Here is a 19,227-nt window from a genome sequence, read left to right as displayed (position 1 = left end):
CTTTTGTTTCTATAATATATGCGTAACTAAGTAAACCAGGTGTGGCAAATAACATTTGCAGTAAAATGTACTTCTGTGAGTCACAGTCAAAAGAAGGTCAGTACCAGACCAAATGACTGCCAGGGTCTTTCAGCTCTGAAACTTCAAGCTTCCTCGATTGGGGAAAAAGAAAATAAATAACCGACAGCTTTTTCTTTATTTAGTATTTTGCTACAGTTCTTTTAATAGCAAGCAGCAGAATATAAATGTTGAATTAACTGTGCTAATTTGAACAAAAACTGGGGCTTCTTGGAAGGGCACTGGATTGGTTGGCACTGGATTGGTTGACCGCTAAACTTAGAAGGACAGAAGCTGAGCTGCGCCAGCGATCTCAGCAGCGGGAGTTCACAGACTTCCGTCTATAGGGCACAGCCTTGGTAAGATGGAGCTCCAACTGCCTACTATCACTGTGCTGGGATTCTCTCTCCATCTGGGTTTTCAGATTCTCAGTAAAGAATCCAATCAGCCCACCATATATCAGGTATCTCAACCCTTAGATAAATCAGCAATAGCCAGGAGCAGGGTAAGATGCATACACATGGTCTCTAGGGAAATAAGAAACTGTCCACCATCTCAATTTGTCCAAAATATCTGATCTCTGTGGCCCGAAATTAACACTTCATTTATTGAGCCCCTACTGTTCAAGACCTAATACTTGGTTCAATATGATAAATATATACAGTGAATATGTATACTAAAACATTGGTGTACCTTAAATATATGCAATTTTTGTCAATAAAGCTAGAAAAAAGAAATATAAAATGTTTAACAAATAAAGAATCTAGATTTTATGTAAGAACAAAACTTTTAATACAACAAACACACACTAAACATTACAATAAACATTTTTCATTTCACGTGTGTTCTTTTTTTTTTTAAGATTGCATTTATTTATTTGACACAGACAGAGAGAGGGGAACAAAAGCAGGAGGAATGGAAGAGGAAGAAGCAGGCTTCCCAGTGAGCAGGGAGCCCAATGCAGGGCTCGATCTTATGACCCCAGGATTATGACCTGAGCCAAAGGCAGAAGCCTAACAACTGAGCCACCCAGGCACCCCTTCACACGTGTTCTTAAAAACTCAGTTATTTTAAGTCCTGTTTTTCTAAACCAGGATTGTTTTTAAAACAGGGAAATTATGAAAATGAAACCTAAAATATTTTTTAAATTACAATACTATTTTGCAAAGTGAGTCACTCTATTTCTTAAAATCTGTAACTTTAGGGTGCCTGAGTGGCTCAGTCCTTAAGCGTCTGCCTTCGGCTCAGGTCATGATCCCAGTGTCCTGGGATCAAGCCCCACATGGGGCTCCCTGCTCAGCAGGAAGCCTGCTTTCCCTCTCCCACTCCTGCTTGTGTTCCTTCTCTCTCTGTCAAGTCAATAAATATATTTTTTTAAAAATCTGTAACTTTATATATCAGCGGTAACTAAATGAGATTCATCCCTTACCTAAGAAAAGAGTACCTTCCATGGTCCGGATGTTCACGTTTCCCCAGAATTCCTATGTTAGAATTCTAATGCCCAAGGTGGTGGTATCAGGAAACAGGGCCTCTGGCAGATGATTAGGTCATGAGGCCCATGCCCTCATGAATGGGATGAATGCCCTTACATATGAGGTTCCAGAGAAATCCTGCCCTTTCCAGCATGTGAGGACACAATGAGAAATCTGTAGTTTACAATCCAGAAGGAGGCCTTCAGAACCCAACCATGCTAATCCTTGATCATGGACTTTCTAGCTTCCAAAACTACAAAAAATAAGCTTATTTATAAATTACTCAGTCCGTAGTATTTTGTTACTGCAGGCTGAACAGACTAAGACAGTGACCAAAACAATTCCCTTTCCTTCCTACCATTCTTGGGATTCCCTGTCATTGCTGAACACTCTGTGTGTGATATTCCACTTCATGCTAACCCTCTGTGGATCTTCTCAGAATCAATGCAGATCCACAAGGGCGGGGCGGGGGAAGGATGGTAGTGCAATGTATTTGTAGAATAAGCATTGGGTTAGGAGTCAGAAAGATCTGGGAACTACCTCTGCTTTGTCACTAACTAGCTATTTGATCATGATCTACTCACCACCTCTTTCTACACCTGTCAGAAGAAACCAAATAAGTATCTTAGTAAATAAAGCCATCCACAAGGTTTCCTCACTTGTCAAAAGGAGTTGATAATAACTACCCTATTTATCTTTTCTGGGTGTTACCAAAAAAAGTGAAAATGCATCATCAACTATTAAGCACCATAGAAATGGTAGTTTTCTTAACTGAGGTATAATTGACATATTAGTTTCAGGTGTATAACATAATGACTCAATATGTGAAATGATCACATTAAGTTTAGTCAACATCTGTCACAATACACAGTAACAGAATTTTTTTCTTGTGAGAATTTTTAAGATTTATTATCTTAGCAAGTTTCAAATATGCACTATAATATTATTAACTTAGTCACCACATTGTACATTACATCCCCATGACTTAAAACTCTAAGTTTCTACCTTTTGACCCTCTTAACCCTTTTGCCCACACCCTACCTGCTGCCTATGGCAACCACAAATCTGCCCTCTGCATCTCTGAGCTTGTTTGTTTGTTTTAGATTCCAATTACAATCTCACTTTTTTTTCCTATTAGTTTGCTTGGCCGGATTTTTTGAAAGGCCATCTGGTGTAAATGGGATAAACATGGCTTTGAAGGCAGCAGATACAAGTTTAAATCCTAGCATCATGTTTTATCACCTGCTTGGCCTTGGGCAAATTAATGCACCTTTTGTGGGTGTCAGTTTCCTCACCTATAGAACAAGAATACTACGACCTCTCTCATATATTGCATTAGAAATTAACATTTGTCAAGTATGCTCAATTCTGTTTATTCCTCATTTCATCCCCACAAGCCTGCACAAGTCTAGACAAGTCTCCACACTGCAGCTCTTCCAAAATTCCACATAACCCCTTATGTCTTCCAAGAGCATCTTTAGGGCAGAGATCATCTACTTCATCACCAACCTCACTTAGTGTACGAAGTGGAACTGAGTAAGTTTATTACATCCAGGAATTCCCATCCATCTTTGTGGTAAATATATAAGAATAACATAAACTAAAAACCAGGATACTCTAACAAAATAAATATCAATCTTACTTCATTTCTCTGTACACAGAAAGATCCACTTTCACTTATATACAGCTCCTTTTTTCCAACAGGTACTAAGAAGAAAAAAGAATGTAAGACAAGCCACAGTCACCTTTATCGTTCTCCCCAAAAATAAGAGATTTAAGAACATCAGTTCAACTGATATTTATATTAAATGTTTACTTATTTACTATATTAAATATATATTCAAAGTATAAAACTGACCCTTTACTTATTTTGGGTTGTTTTTGTTTTTTATCATTATTGAATAAAAATATGGTTCTAAAGCACCAGGAGCAACAGAGGATAGGGAAGCTAACATCCAGACCTTGAGCCTCCCAGAAGAACAGAGTGAAACCAAGAAGCTATTTTCCCCAACTTCTGGTAGTTATAACCACCTATTAATCAGAGTTGGCATAAGGGATAAAATCTTTTTGCCAGTCCTATTCTAGCTTCTCTTTACTTCCCAGCTGTGAAGATTCAAAAATCACCTTAATTCTACTTCAAAAATGCTTCCTCCAATCAAACTCTCTTCTGCATCTCAACAGCCTCTACTTCAGGTCGCCGCTGTTTTAACAGCTTCCTAAGTGCTATCTCTTTCACAATACCACTAGAGTGACTTTCTGTAACACAATTCTGACGGTATCCTCTCTGGTTTAAAACCTTATACTAGGTGGATCATCTCCTATCATTTCAGGATAAAGTACACACTTGGCATAGCATAAAAGGTTATTCATGTCCTGTCCCCATCTAACTCTGGTCTCTTTTCTCATGGTTCCCTAACATGTACCTAATTCTAAAGCTACAACCAAACTCCTTTGTCTTTCCCTAAGCATGTAACGAAGCTCTCACACTCCCTTTTAACATCCTGTTATACGTTCATACACACTACCTCATTACATGCCCGTCTTTGCCTCCCTGGTAAATTCCTTCAAAACTCAGCATAAGAGTAGGACTAAGTTTGGTGCCTCTGTACACCTTAAAGATATATAATTTGGTCATCTTTCTATAATCCTCAGTAGAAAGCAAGACCCTGAAGGGTAGAAACTCTTTTTAATCGCAGTAGAAAAAACACAGTACATAGCAGAAGCTCCATAAATAAGCTAAATAAGTTAATAAAGGGCCTGACTGATTTCAGTTTTAGTATAAATACAAAGGGTTTTTGTGAGATCCTCTGGCAAAATAAACACCAGTCATCAGGTTATTCCATAGACAGTAAACCTGGAGTTCTAAATAAATTATTACAAATTAACACTGACTCAAACATAATAAACATGGTTGTAAAATATCAAAAGATAATGTGAATTGTTAACTAAGGTGTACATAATATGTTACCTAGAAATAATGGAATCCAAATGAGGTACATGATTACTGGGAAAGAGAAAACTGAGATCCAGCACTATGGATGAATTTAAAAAACCCTCTTCACAGACAAGTTCCACTCGTAACTTTGCAAGTCATTATTATACAAGAGTGACCAGAAATTAGTATCTCAACTACTATTGTAATGTTTACATTTATATAAATCTCTTCCTCTAACATGTAATTTTTAATCTTCTTAAGTAGGGAAAAAAAAATTTAAGCTTCTAGAAACATAAGTAAATTTCACTGAGTTCCAACAGGTGATGGCACCATGGAAATCCATAAGAATAGCTGCCAAACAAGACCAACATGTTGAAACAGGGCAGAAAGGAAGACAAAGAAAAAAGGAACAGCACATGTTCCTGAGATCAGCTTCTCTGTCCTCAACACCTTTCATATATCCAGCAAAGATAATGGTAACAAGGGAATTACCTTGTACGTTCTTAAAATCAAGAAATTCATATCCACCCAGAAAGGCTTGTCATAACTATGCCTCATCATCTATTAACAGTCAAGTCAAAGCTTACAGTTATTTGCCAGTACATGAAATTCACATAACCTTCAAGACAGAACTAATGGTAAATTACTTTGAAAAGTAGCATGGACAAATTACCCAAGATTTCAAACCACCAGGCAGATTTCCTGGTAGCATACCATTTTACTTCCTCCTACCTCTCCACTTCCCACTTTCCTATTACCTAGTCCTGTTATCCTATTCCAACTACCTTCCTATTACTCAGGCGCAGACAAAAACAAAAAACAAAAAAACAAAAACAAAAAAAACCCACAACAATGTAGTGGTTAAGAACATGGGATTTTTTTTTTTTAAGATTTTATTTTTAAGTAATCTCTACACCCAACATGGGGCTCAAACTTACAACCCCAAGATCAAGAGTCACATGTGTGGGGCTCCTGGGTGGCTCAGTCAGTTAAGCATCCAAATCATGGTTTCAGCTCAGGTCATGATCTCAGGATTATGGGATTGAGCCCCGTGTCAGGTTCTCAGTTCAGCACAGAGTCTGCTTTGGATTCTCTCTCTCCCTCTCTCTCCTGCTCTCTCTCAAATAAAAAAATTAAAATCTTAAAAAAAAAAAAAGTCAAATTCTCTACCAACTGAGCCAGCAAGACACCCCAAGAGCATGGGACTTACAGCTAAAATAGAGATGGTCTGAATCCTGCCTTCGCTAGTTACTATGATTGCCCTGTGATCTAACTTAGGTTCTCAAAGCCTCAGCTCCTCATCTGTAGAACAGAGACAATATATTTTTCTGTTAGGGTTGTCCTAAGAATTAAATTATGGAAGATACAATATATAAAGTGCAATCCCATGCCTGGCACAGTAAACTAAATAAAAAGAGCCACTAGAGAATCTGAGAAATGAGTAAGTATAAAGATAGATGTAAGCAAATCAGAAAAATCTGAGAATAGAATATTGTATTTTACACTAAGCTGACAGTATAAGAGCTCACAAAGTATTTCACAGTGTTTTACAATGTTTTGTTTACTATAGGTAGGGAAAGAATAAATCAACAAAGCACCACCACCATCACCAAAAACCAAAGAATATAATATGAAAACTTATTCCATGATCTTATATCCCACAAAAAAGTTTAAAAATCCTTATTCAGTTTACAGCCTCTTCATGATCTAACCCCAACCTATTTTTTTTTTAAAGATTTTATTTATTTATCAGAGAGAGAGACGGGGAGAGAGCGAGCACAGGCAGAAAGAATGGCAGGCAGAGGCAGAGGGAGAAGCAGGCTCCCTGCTGAGCAAGGAGCCCGATGTGGGACTCGATCCCAGGACGCTGGGATCATGACCTGAGCCAAAGGCAGCTGCCCAACCAACTGAGCCACCCAGGCGTCCCACCCCAACCTATTTTTTAGCCTCATCTCACTTCTATGCTTCCATGCAGTCAACACTGTCACTTGTAATACATAACCTACTTTCACAGTTCAACCTTGACTCAAACAACTCCTTCAACCTGGTTGCCATTCTCATCTCATTCCTTTTCCTATCCACTGAAACCTCAGTCATTCTGTCCCATTCTGTCCCTCCCTAGAAGAAATCATTATATACACCTCTCTATTCCCTGTGCTTAAACTTACATTTAAAGCATCTATTTCATGTTATCTAATTAGTGTTTTTCTGCAGGCCTCTTCCTCACTAGATCCTAAGCTCAATGTCATTCAAGGGGAGGCATTAATGGTCAGCTTAATGCAGACCATGAAATGTGATAAAACGAAGTAACTCTTCTTTACATAGAGTATCCTTCTTGAGAGTAAAAAAATATCTCCATCATCTTTCTATGTTTTAACCAGAGCTTCACTGGCTTTCTATTATAACAAAGCTGTTTACTGGCCAGTAACACATATGTACAACAGCTTTTTAGCTTTTATTTTCTGAATATCCAGAAGTATCCATAAAGTAATAACGACCCTTCATGGGAGAACATTTTATGCCTTACTTATCAAATGACCTAACAGCCCACTTTAATTTCCATTAAACAAACAAGATATTCAATCTTTTTTGGTAGTCATTAAAACAAAGTGCATCAAAATAAATTTTTTGTTTTTATAATAATGATTGTCCCAAAACAAGATTTGATTTTAAAGTGTTATTTTGCAATCATATGAAAATCAATCTCATTATTTCATAACACACATACTACATACATACCTACACACACACATATATACACATTTACTTAAATAATTGACTTTTACAAACATCAACTCTTATTTCCCATATATGCAAACATGGTTGGAAAGCTGATTCACAACCAGAGTTTAATTCGTAATCAGACTACAGTTTAGACAGCTAAGTAAACATAACTTGACACATTTAAGTGCATAAATTTGATACAGATAATAGCACTATCAATTAGAAAGTAACAATTCTAGTTCATTCAAGTTCTAATTTTAGTTTTGCTAGTGTATAACACTTCTACCTTAGGCAAATCACTTAGCCTCTCTAAATAAGTATCACATATATAAAATGACACTGGATCAGACAAAATTTCTCATACCTTCTTGATCACAAAATTCATCCAAAACGCCTGCTTAAAAATACATATCCAAACCCCTCTTCTAAGGTACTAATGTCACAGTTCTGAAAAGAGAAATGGGAATCTATTCAAAGTTCCCTGGTACTCATGTTCCTCAAGTTCCTCTTCATTGGAAAGTTTTATACATACTGGTTTCTGATTTCTAAAGTTCTTCCTGGCTATAAAATTCTACGAAATTTAAGATTTTATGATCCTGATCAAAGTCCCTAGCCTAACCTAGTGATACGGAATGTAATACTCATACAAATTCATTTTGCTATGGAAGGAAGCTTGAAATCTGCTCTGTACGCTTAAGCTATCTTTTTCAGCATCTGAGTCCATTTGCCACAAGTCCCTAAATTTTCAGATTATCCTAGATATCAGTATTATTTTCACAAATAATTTAATAGATAATGTGATTTGGGCTACAGCATACTTTCAGTTGAAGATATTCCCCTGTGATTTCAATGTACACAACTCTTCCTCTGCTAACTATTCAGTCATACACTTAATGCTGATTCAAGCACACATCAAGTTTAGTTCTCAGAACAGTAAGCATTTCAGCATTGTAACTGTATATTGTTTGCATTTGTCTTTTACTCACATATTTGTAATAGTTAATAGGCAGATCATGGCTACAATATCTTCTCACGTCTACAGATAGTGATTATGTGCTTGATGAACTTTAATGCATTATAATTATTAATTGGCTTTAAAACACAGTGTCTAAAATATTTTCCCACTGATATAAACACAGAAGAAAAATTTTAAACCTATACTCTCCAAAAATCTGCCTATAAAAGCATTGTGATAAAAAAGCATATGTTCTCCAACATGTGTTCTCATTTAAAAAAAGAAAAAAAAAAAAAAAAGGCATTCCTCCCAAGCCCCAACCCACCCCGAAATTAATAAAATCTGCTTAGTCAAACCGACCTTATACTTATGTTGATACTTTTGTTACTATCATGTGAATTTTCCAAGAGACTGTAAGGCAGCATACAGAAATAAAGATCCCAAAAGTACTAAAATAATTTAGAGACGAAAGCAGGGGGTGGTATTGGAAGTCAATCTATTCAGTGCTAAACACTATTTTCCGTTTTACTTTCCAAAAAGCAAGACAAAGGAGAAAAGTGAAACTTATTACTCCTACTCTAAAACCAAACAAAACAGTTTCTTAAGGAACAAAGTTTTTAACAGTACTCTGAGAAATGTTCTCATATAGGTTTTTGAAAACTGTAATATAATATTAATAATATCATACAATCAAAATTTCACAGCAATTGAGAAGCTTTAAATCAAACTGTGACAAAGCACAGGTCAATAAATTTGACACTGAAGAGGGTCAAGATGAGGTAGTCACACATGAAGTATTCTAAAACCCACAGAAAGAAGTCAGAACCAGACAAAGAGCAATTCTGTATCACTTAAATCATGGTCTTTAAATACCATTTCCTACAACCGAATTTAAATATATTCACAGCTATCACCAGGATCAAATATAGTGCGAAAGAAACCCAATAGTAATGTTACTAGCTGTTTTCCAAACCCCTCATTTTTAAATTAATTCTACAAGTATCTTTTTATTTTATCTTACGTGCACCAAACTGCACTAGGAAAATAATCCCGAAAAAGTGAAGTTTGTTTCTTCTTAAAGAGGACCTGAAATAGATAACAGGTTACCTAAAGGATCTAACTGTATCTGAAAAAGCAGCTACTAAGCAAACAAAGATTCATGAAGTCAGTGATGTGCTTTATAACAATCTACTTGGCCTTGAAATAATGGAAGCAAAAATAATCATAGCTGCAGCATCCAAACAGTGCAGTGATTCTAGAGAGGCTGAATGTGAAATACTGCTAGGACACCTAAGTAAAATTCTGCTCACCCCTGCAGTGGGCAAACCATTCACATACATGATATGCATCCAAAGCAGACATAGAAAAATCAGAGGGTAACCATAAGGTGAATTTAAAGCCATCAATGAAAGCTGAAAATCTCCTATGTGATAATAAACATTCTTAGTTATCTTTAGTAATTCTATTATAAATCTATACATTCATTAACTAAATTTTTCTTGAGATATTATTCTCTATTTCTCATAACAAATTGTTTTTTTTTTAAAGAACGAAAATAGGCAGAAAGTAGGTTATCACCTCATTTAGTACTAGATTTGGTAAAATAATTTTCATTCATCCTTCTTCAACTTTATGATTTCGTATATTTCTAAATACATTCTTCTATATATATCTCTCCCCTTCTACAACTAGTCTCATGTAAGAGCATGATTTAATCAAATGTGCAAATCATTCTTTCCTTCTAATACCATTCTTGATGATGTTCAGCATTTTGTGAACTTAATGTGAACTTAAGCTAAAGTAGTACATCAGAATGAAGTAGTATACGATGAACCTAAACCTTGGACTTATCTCCAGAGATTATAAGGACAAAGCTCCTGAATGCTTATCACAACTTAGAGCCCTTCATTCACAAGAATGGACTAATAGTTATTAAATAAACTAAAACATATGATATGCAGAAATTTACCAAGAGGTCATTCTAGTATGTAAATGAACACAAATCTTTTTCCTAATGAGGATAAAATCAAGGATACACTTCCTGTCTCTTCTAGATAGTCTCTATGACAGAAAAAATAAATTTTTAAATTAAGTAAAAATCATTTCAAAGGAGCTAGAAAGAATGTAATTATTTTTCCTGGGTATTAGAATGGCACCAAGCATTCCAAAATAGTTTATGAAAATCTTCCTTCACATGGAAACGAGGTTTATAAGAAAATGACAGTCTTTAAACTCTAGGCAGAGATGACAATCCAATTTCAAAACATATTTCCCTCCGTTTTATAATACAATTCACACTCAAAGGTATGCACTTCAAACAAAGTACTGCTGAATAAATAAAGACTCACCATCTGTATGGGTTTCTTGTGGAGATCTCGTTCAGTTACCAGTTTTTCTTGGTCAGTGACATAAAGACCTTTCTGTGCTAAAGCCTGGATTACAGCATCATGGCCCAAAAGAGGTTTTGCAGCATCACTCTTGAGAATGAGACTCCCAGCACGACAATATAGTTCAGCTGATAGAAGCAAATTAACAACAGGAGGTTTGATGTGTTCCTGATCATACTGATCAGTGTAAAACGGTTCTCGAAGTTCCTCTGGCACATTTTCTATAAAGATTAAGATGAAAAAAATTCTTAGGGTATGTTTATAAAAGAAACACAATTTATTTAATAATTATTATGTCACAGAGGATTCCTTTTAAAAATAACAATAACCCTTTAGCTAAAAAGATAATTTATTAGAGCTTGGCAAATAATCTAGAATAAAGGAGATAGAAATCTCCTTTACAGAAGATATTGTTCCAAGTATAATCTAAAAAGGGACTACAAAGGAAACAAAGAGAAAAGTTTTCTAAGTCCAGTGCCTCTGAGGAAAGTTTTCTCACATGCATACTCAAATGCACAGAATGTGCGAAAGATTCCTAAAAACTAATTTCAATGAATGCCCTCACATTCAAGTAGTCAACCAGAAAATGCACTATAACAGATACTGTAGGGAGAATGCAAACCCTTGCCAAATGGCAGCATAAGATCATTTGCCCAAAGTTGTGCAGCTAAGCACTTGCAAAACAAAAACTGCTTAACTTAGTGTGTCCCTCTGTCTCAGGGTCTCTGGTCTCTTGCCCTTCTTGCTTAGCCTGCTGAAGGTATTTACAGACCATGACAGCTATAGTTTAGGGGAGAACTACTCTTAAAAATCCCTTCACCTATAAATCACTACTACCTTCACCTTACCACTCACCATCCTACCCCAACAAGCCCTCCAGTACATCCAACGGACACAGAAATGGAGATACAGAAAGGAGAATATATAAATGGGCCATGTGAAAGAAAACAAATTCTTCTGAGTTTCTTTTCTGCCAGCGATTTCCCTTGAACAATGTCAAGCCCTACTCTCTCAAGGTCTACTTCTAAAACACTGTTAGGAGCTGCTTTTATATCTGATGGCAGCCAGATTACCAAAAAAGCAACAAACAAAACACTTCTCACTGTTTTACAAGTTTTCTTGTTCTCTACCTTGAATGTCTTCCTCTTCCTCCCACTCCTTAGCTGGACTCTGTGCTCTTAACCAAAGCCAATGTAAGAATGAGGTTTCTCTTCCAAAAGGAAAGGCAAGCATCTAAGTTACAAGCTACCGTGGAGCTACAACCACAGGACCTGATAGCTCTGGCGTGACACCTAGCCAGTCCCTTGCCTGCCTTCTCTTTGAAAAGTGAGGTTTCAAAGCCAGACAACCCCAATCACTGGTATTAAGAATCTTCTGAATAGACAGCTTTAATACAAGCTCAAAATAAGTCACAGGACTAATCAAAGTGATCATTTTAAAAATATATTCACAAAATATTAATATACTCCTCAGCAATTCTCACCCTAAAGTTTTGGTTTTTTTTTTTTTTTTTTTTTTTTAGATTTTTATTTATTTATTTGACAGACAGAAATCACAAGTAGGCAGAGAGAGAGAGAGAGAGAGGTGGAAGCAGGCTCCCTGCTGACCAGAGAGCCCGATATGGGGCTCAATCCCAGGACCCTGGGATCATGACCTGAGCCGAAGGCAGAGGCTTTATCCCACTGAGCCACCCAGGAGCCCCTCACCCTAAAGTTAAAGAGCTTTTATTATTTAGAAAAATATTTTCACCAGAAGTGCCTGGTTGGCTCAGCGGGTTAACTGACTTTTGGTTTTGACTCAGGTCAAGACCTCATGGCTCATGAGACTGAGCCCCACCTCAGTGGGGAGTCTGCTCAAAGATTTTCTCCCTCTGCCCCTACTCCCACATACATGCATACACGCGCCCTCTTTCTAAAATAAATAAATATATCTTTAAAAAATATTTTTTCATCAAACATTATTATAATAATGATTACATTGATCATTTTATATACCATCATGGTTCTGGAGAAATTCAAGGAGTTAGAAATAATTCCCACCTTCAAGAAGTCAATAATCTACAAGAAGACTAGACAGACAAATGAAGTTAAGCAATTCAGAAACAATGAATGAGTAGGCATCAAATGAAAGAAAATAATTGCTAAATGAACAATCGTTCTAAATGAACTGTTAAGTGCTTAAAAGTCAAAGCAAGCAGCATCACAGTGGGCTGAGATGACTTCTATGTTAAGAAAAAGGATAGAAGAATAGGCAGAATTTATTTAGCTAAAAAAATAAAAAATAAAGAGTATCTAAACAGAAGGGGAGAGCCAGGGAGAGAAAGAGAAGATGTGAAGAGACATCAAATTCAATAATCTGGGTGGAAGAAAGGGTTCATGTAAGAGTAAGCAGTAAAGCTGGAATGGGAGGCAAGGGATAAGACAAAAGTAGTATCTCTTTTAAAGATGCAGGCTTTATACAGTAGCAAGGAAATGCTTACTGTTTAAAAGGAGAAGAGTGACACATTAAGAATGATGTTGGGGGGAGTCGCCTGGGTGGCTCAGTTGGTTGAACACCTGACTTTGGCTCAGGTCATGACCTCAGGGTCCTGGGATGGAGCCCCACGTCAGGCTCATCATTCAGAGGGGAGTCTGCTTCTCCCTCCGTTCTTCTCCCTGCTCAAATTCTCACTCGCTCTCTCTAACAAATAAAATTAAAAAAAAAAAAATAGAATGATGTTTGGGGATAATTAATCTGATCTTCAATACTGACAGTGGTGAAAATCAGACATAGACTATATAGGTAAGGAAATGAAGTGTGAAAACCAAGAAGTAAAAGACATAAAGAATTACTTAATACAAACCCAAAAATACCCAGGAATAAAGCAAAGGGAGGGGGTGAAGATGGCAAAGACCGTTGGGCCTGGGTTACCTGGGAAACAGTGATAACATTAATAGAAAAAAGAAAATCAGAGGAAGCACTAATTCTGGAAGCAAGATCATAAACTCAGTTTTAGAAATGCTGATTTAAAATGACAGCAAAAATATCCAAAAAGCAGCTGGGGATATAGGACTCTGGAAAGAGGTCAAGAGTAGATATATCAATTTGGGATTCTGGTGAAATCTAAAAATATCATCCTCATTTAATAATTAAAAACACTTTTCCTCCTTCATAGCTACCTTAACCAATAGTGAGCCAGCCTTAAACTTAACAGCTGCCTCACCCCAGGTATAAACTACAGAATACAGTGTTGGTAAATTAAATTTAGTATCATAGGAACTATATAGAAGTTATTTAGTAGAACTCTAAAAGAGAAATTATTTAATTTTAAGATAATTATTATAAGATATAGGCCTAATGGAGTTTAATTTCCTGTAACAATAAAAAAATGACTAATACAGGTAACTTGGTATCTGAACATAAGCCATGCAAAGAAAAGTGACTGCTAATTTCCAGGATTACAAACTTCTCTCCCATACCTGTACATCCACCTAACATTCATTTATTGCTTTTATATCCATTCTCACACTGATCTTTTTAACAGCTTGGTAAAAGTGTTAGACAATCAGACAAAATACAAATATATATTAGGAATTAGGAATATACTAATACTTACAAAGGACATTTATGTGTCAAGACACTGTCCTAAACATGCCTTCTATCATTCAATATTAACAATTCTCTTGCCCGCATTTTAAAGATAAGGAACCTAAGAAAGGCTATCTTGCCAAGGGCACATATTTGATAAATGCAGAGCCTTAGCTCAAAATCACCTGCTAAATATCTTAAAAAGTAACAATGGTTTGCCAGGATCACTAGGTTAGAAGGTGGAAGACATACAGCTGAGGGGCTATTTCCATTTTATTATGGCATACCTACAAAAGATATGAAAGTGCACGTTTTAAAAAGATCCTAAAGCAGAAAGCAAAAAAAAAAAAAAAAAAAAAAGGAAAGGAAAGGAACCATAACAAGCCAAAGAATGTTTCACAAATATGACCAAAAAAGAGGGCCTAAAACAGATTTTTCCACCCCCTAAAGAATGCAAAACTGCAGAGTAAGTATTACAAAATAGGTCACTTTCAAAAACAAGTCTTCAAGCACTAAACATGGCTTAAAACAAGACTTCATTTTGCCAACTATCCAAAACTCTTTTAAGTTTGAAATTGTATCACATTGTGAAACAAAATGAAAGCTGTAAGAGCATTTTAGAAAACAGACAAAAATCAAAGATAAGAGGTTTCACCCTCTCCCTCACCTCCAGAACACAAAAGTTAAGAAATTAACGCGTAAGGAATGGATGAGTGAAACTCCACTCCTAAAATTGCAAAGGATAAGAGACAAGTTTTTCTTGTGTACCAGGACTTAAGCAGAACCTATCTTAATCATGTTATTATAAATCCTGACTAGATCTAAGTTTTGAAATTAACAATCACCTGAAATGCTTGAAGTACAAGTAAAGGGAGTAGACAGTGAATTGCTCAAGGCAATTTTCTATAAAGATGGGTTAGTTAGTAGTTGCATACATATACCAGCAAATGATATACATTTCTTTAAAACAATGAAGGGTAGAGAGGTAAGAGGTGAATGCATTTCAGAAATATCACCATGCTTGGTCATGAGAACACTGCCTTATTTTCTAAATCTAAAAATATATCTCTAAAATAATTACTGAGAAAGAACTAGTGAGTTTGAAAAATTCCAACTGAAAATAAGACATAAATCTTGAACTTGAAATTAACCAAGACATGAAATGGTCAATAACATGGAAAAAAAACAATAGTACCAGTATCAGAGAAAGTTAGGAGTCATTTTTTATCTCTGAAAACGGAAATACTTTTTAAAACCCACTGTTGACAAAGATGTATCCTTATACATGACCAAAGGGCAAGGACCATGTCTGTCTTATTCACCAGGATATAAATTCCCAATTCCTATCTTAATGCCTAGTACATGGTAAACACTCAATACATAGCTAATAAATGAATGAAAATGTTTTTATTTTTTTAATTAACATATAATGTATTATTTATTTCAGGGATACAGGTCTGTGATTCATCAGTCTTACACAATTCACAGCGCTCACCATAGCACATATGCTCCCCAATGTCCATCACCCAGCCACCCCATCATCCCACCCCCTTCTCCCGCAACAAACTTTAGTTTATTTTTTAAAAAAAAATTTTTTTTAGCCCTGTCCTAAAAGGACTCTAATATTTCAAACCTCCCCTGAACTCCCAGATTCTGTGCTAGTCATCAAAATTTATTCCTTGCACCTATCTTTAAAAACTTTAGGGGCGCCTGGGTGGCTCAGTGGGTTAAGCCTCTGCCTTCGGCGCAGGTCATAATCTCAGGGTCCTGAGATCAAGCCCTGCATCAGGCTCTCTGCTCAGCAGGGAGCCTGCTTCCCCCTTCTCTCTGCCTGCTGCTATGCCTACTTGTGATCTCTCTCACTCTCTGTGTCAAATAAATAAATAAAATCTTAAAATACATACATACATACATACTTACCTCCCTAGTTATCTCCCTAGGCCACTCTTCTGCAAAGAAGTAAAACCTTCAAAACCAAACCTCTTTTCAGTTAACCTACATTCACTACCTTTAGGAGGCAGCACGATATAGTGGGGAAAACTGGGGCTTTTTGAAAGTACGGGCTTTGGATTTAAAAAGAGGAGTTTGAATTTTACCAGTTACCTGCTACAGGATTTTGAGTAATTAATTTCTCTGAGTTCAAGTTTCTCCATATTCTGCAGATATGACTCAGCCTCCTCCTTCTTCTACCCCATCTCCCCTCCCACAATGGCCCACTATGCTCCAGACATCCAAGTCTTTCTGTTGCTACAGCATGCCTAGCTTGTGCCTTTTGGCCTGTACACCAGCTCTTCCTTCTGCTTCTAATGTTCCTCCCTCTAACCTTCACGTATATAGCTCATTCCATTCTGATCTCAGCTAAACATTACCTCCTTAGATATACCTTCCCTGACCACCCATTCAGTAATCTTATTTTAATCCTCTCTGTAACAGTTAATACTACTCTATAATATGTATGTTTATATCTGCCTCTTTCCACTACAATGTAACCTCAAGGAGAGGAGGATAGTTCTCCATCCTGTGTCATTGGCACCTACAACAGTGCCTGGAACATAGCAGGTACTCAAATGTTTACTAAAACAACATAAAGTACCTAACCATAGGGCTTTGCTTTCAAATGAGATGCCAATTAAAAGTGAACTCCCTCTACCCTTCCACTTACAAAATGATGTATTAAGTGCTGTTCAGCATTCCTGAGCTTAAATTATCTCCTCCACTCCTCCCACTACCCTATGAGACTAAAGCACCTCTTCTGAGTCCCAGATCCTTGTAAGCCAGCTAGCCTACTCAACTCTTCACTTGGATGTCACAAAGAAACCCCAAATTCAAAATGCGTGCCAAGCTTTTCACTGACAAGGGGAGTTACAAATATAGGAAGGGACTAGAAATGAATTAGAAAGACTAGAATGAACTCTGGTGTTGGACTAAAATGCAAAGCATCATTATGAACACATGGTGTTTTATATCTGTCTATATAGAGAAAGAAATAGATGTACTTTATGTTATGTGTGTCTTCCCTAGCTCTGTCTGTGAACCCCCAGAAGGAATAAACCTAGCATCTATATCTTGGTTTCTCAAAGAAACCAAGGAAAGAAACAGCGATTTCCAGAGCTGGAGAAGACAAAGTACAAGAGGAGCTAAGAATGTCTTTGTATGTATGGGGCGCGGGGGGGGGGGGGGGGAGAGGTTTGTGCACATGTGCCAAAAAGAAAGAAAATGCCACCAAAAGATGGGGACATGTCAAGAGGACACAGGATCCAGAGGAAAGGCAATTCCACTGGCCAAATCTGGGACAATATGAACATCAAAATACATAATGATAATAAAGGATTATAACCCACTGAATTAACAAGAATCAATGACTCCATCCTGATATAAATGAAAAAGTAGCAAAAGAAAAACCTATTTCTTATTGTAGAACGTCAATTAATAAATGGGAAAAAATAGTAATAATCAATAGTAATAACTGACAAGCAAGAATCATTACTGTATGCTAAAATGGCAGATAAAAGTTCGACGAACAGGACATTTCAATTCTTCTCCCCATAAATTATCAACTCAAAATGGAATAATTTTATGGTGCAGAAACATGGCAGATACCACTTTAACCAACTGATCAAAGGTAACATCACCAATACCAAAACAAACATTATCTGTCTCCTGATACAATTTACTGAGGATATAGCATCTCTTCTGAGGTAATTCTGCCAGATCTGCCTAACTTTAATCCAGAAGACTCTTTAGACAAATCCAAATTGACATTCTATAAAATAACTGGTCTACTGTATTTATAAAACAAAAACTTTAATTTTTTTTTTTATTCATTTGAGAGAGATACAGAGACAGAAAGCACAGGCAAAGGCAGAGGCAGAGGGAGAAGCAGACCCCGGCTGAGCTGGGAACCTGACTTGGAGCTTGATCCCAGGATCTGAAGATCATGACCTGAGCCAAAGGCAGACCCTTAACCATCTGAGCCACCCAGCTGCCCCTGTAAGACAAAAATTTTAATGAAAGAAAAAATCAAATTGTGGGCTCATACCTTATGGAGCATTAAGAGGAGAAATTTCCTACTTCTTTCCTCTCCCTCTGCCCCACCAACCTCCCTAACATCATTATATATTAGGGAAGATGTCAAGCTGTTCAATCTTAGGAAGAATGGAGGGTAAGGAAATCCTCTCTGGCTAAACATCTCTCCTCTGTGGCTGCCTAGATGCCAACTGTTTTGTCTCTAGGTGCCTCCCAGGCACTCTTGCCCAAATCCCTGAGCAATGCAGGTATGGAGCTCTATAAGGGGGTGACAAGGGTATGTCTGTTGGTGGAAACAGGTGGTGATTGTAGCAGTGATGAGAGGGGGTGCAAGGGTGGGTCAGATGCCAAGGAAGGGAAGAAAGGGAAAGGAAAAGGACAAGAAAAAAGAAAGCGAAAGATGGCAGGAGGAGGAGTGGGCTAGGAAATGGTCTCCAGTGTCTGGATTGCCAACAATCCTTGTCTGGGAGCAGGTAGGTCTCTGTGCGCTTTGTTTTTCTTCATAGTGTCTGGATATTCTTGTTGGGACACTTTCAGCGCCAGCATCCATCCCAGGATCTCATCGTCATCCCAATCATTTGGACCAAAGATAGAGGGGACAGCTGCTATATAAGAGCCCACACTCCAGAGCAGGGGATAAGAACACAAGAGGGGAGGCAGCCCAGTCAGCCCCTGCAGAGAACTGGCTGGTTGTACTACAGAGTGAAGGAAGTTTGGCAAGAGCTAAGACAATGCCTAGGGAAGAATCCAGAGGGCCAGCCTCAGCATGCAGCTCAGGGTGCTCCATCTTTAAAAGTAGCAATATCATGAACAACAAAGACAGACCAAAGAACAATTCCAGTTTAAGGAGACTAAAGAGACAAGTCAACTAACTGCAATGCATTGATCCTGGAATGGATCTTGGAGTGGGGTGGGGGAGGCAATAATGTCATTAAGACAATTGGCAAATTGGAATTTGGACTGTGGATTAGATAATATCATAGCAAAGTTAAGTTTCCTGATTTTTATAAATTTTATTGATATTATATAGAAGAAACGGATCCTTCATTTTAGGACACAGACTGGAGTATTTAGGGGTAGGGAACACAATGTCTCTCATACATT

At 37.1% G+C, this 19,227-nt stretch overlaps 1 protein-coding gene across 4 annotated transcripts in view; it reads right to left on the bottom strand.

Annotated features, from left to right (window-relative positions):
* CAMSAP2 (calmodulin regulated spectrin associated protein family member 2) overlaps positions 1-19,227 on the bottom strand; it is a gene marked incomplete at its 5' end in the record, with an annotated part of 119,505 nt that overhangs the window by 87,121 nt on the left and 13,157 nt on the right. For all 4 annotated transcript variants that reach the window (XM_082701955.1, XM_082701956.1, XM_082701957.1 and 1 more), the window contains one exon: positions 10,492-10,751. In XM_082701955.1, the coding sequence (XP_082558081.1) occupies positions 10,492-10,751 (260 nt within the window). The remainder of the gene's footprint in view (positions 1-10,491; positions 10,752-19,227) is intronic.

Source organism: Mustela nivalis (genome assembly GCF_964662115.1).
Source record: "Mustela nivalis genome assembly, chromosome: 16".
NCBI classification, from domain to species: domain Eukaryota; kingdom Metazoa; phylum Chordata; class Mammalia; order Carnivora; family Mustelidae; genus Mustela; species Mustela nivalis.
Note: the sequence above shows the minus strand (reverse complement) of the source record. Positions and strands in the feature narration are given on the sequence as shown.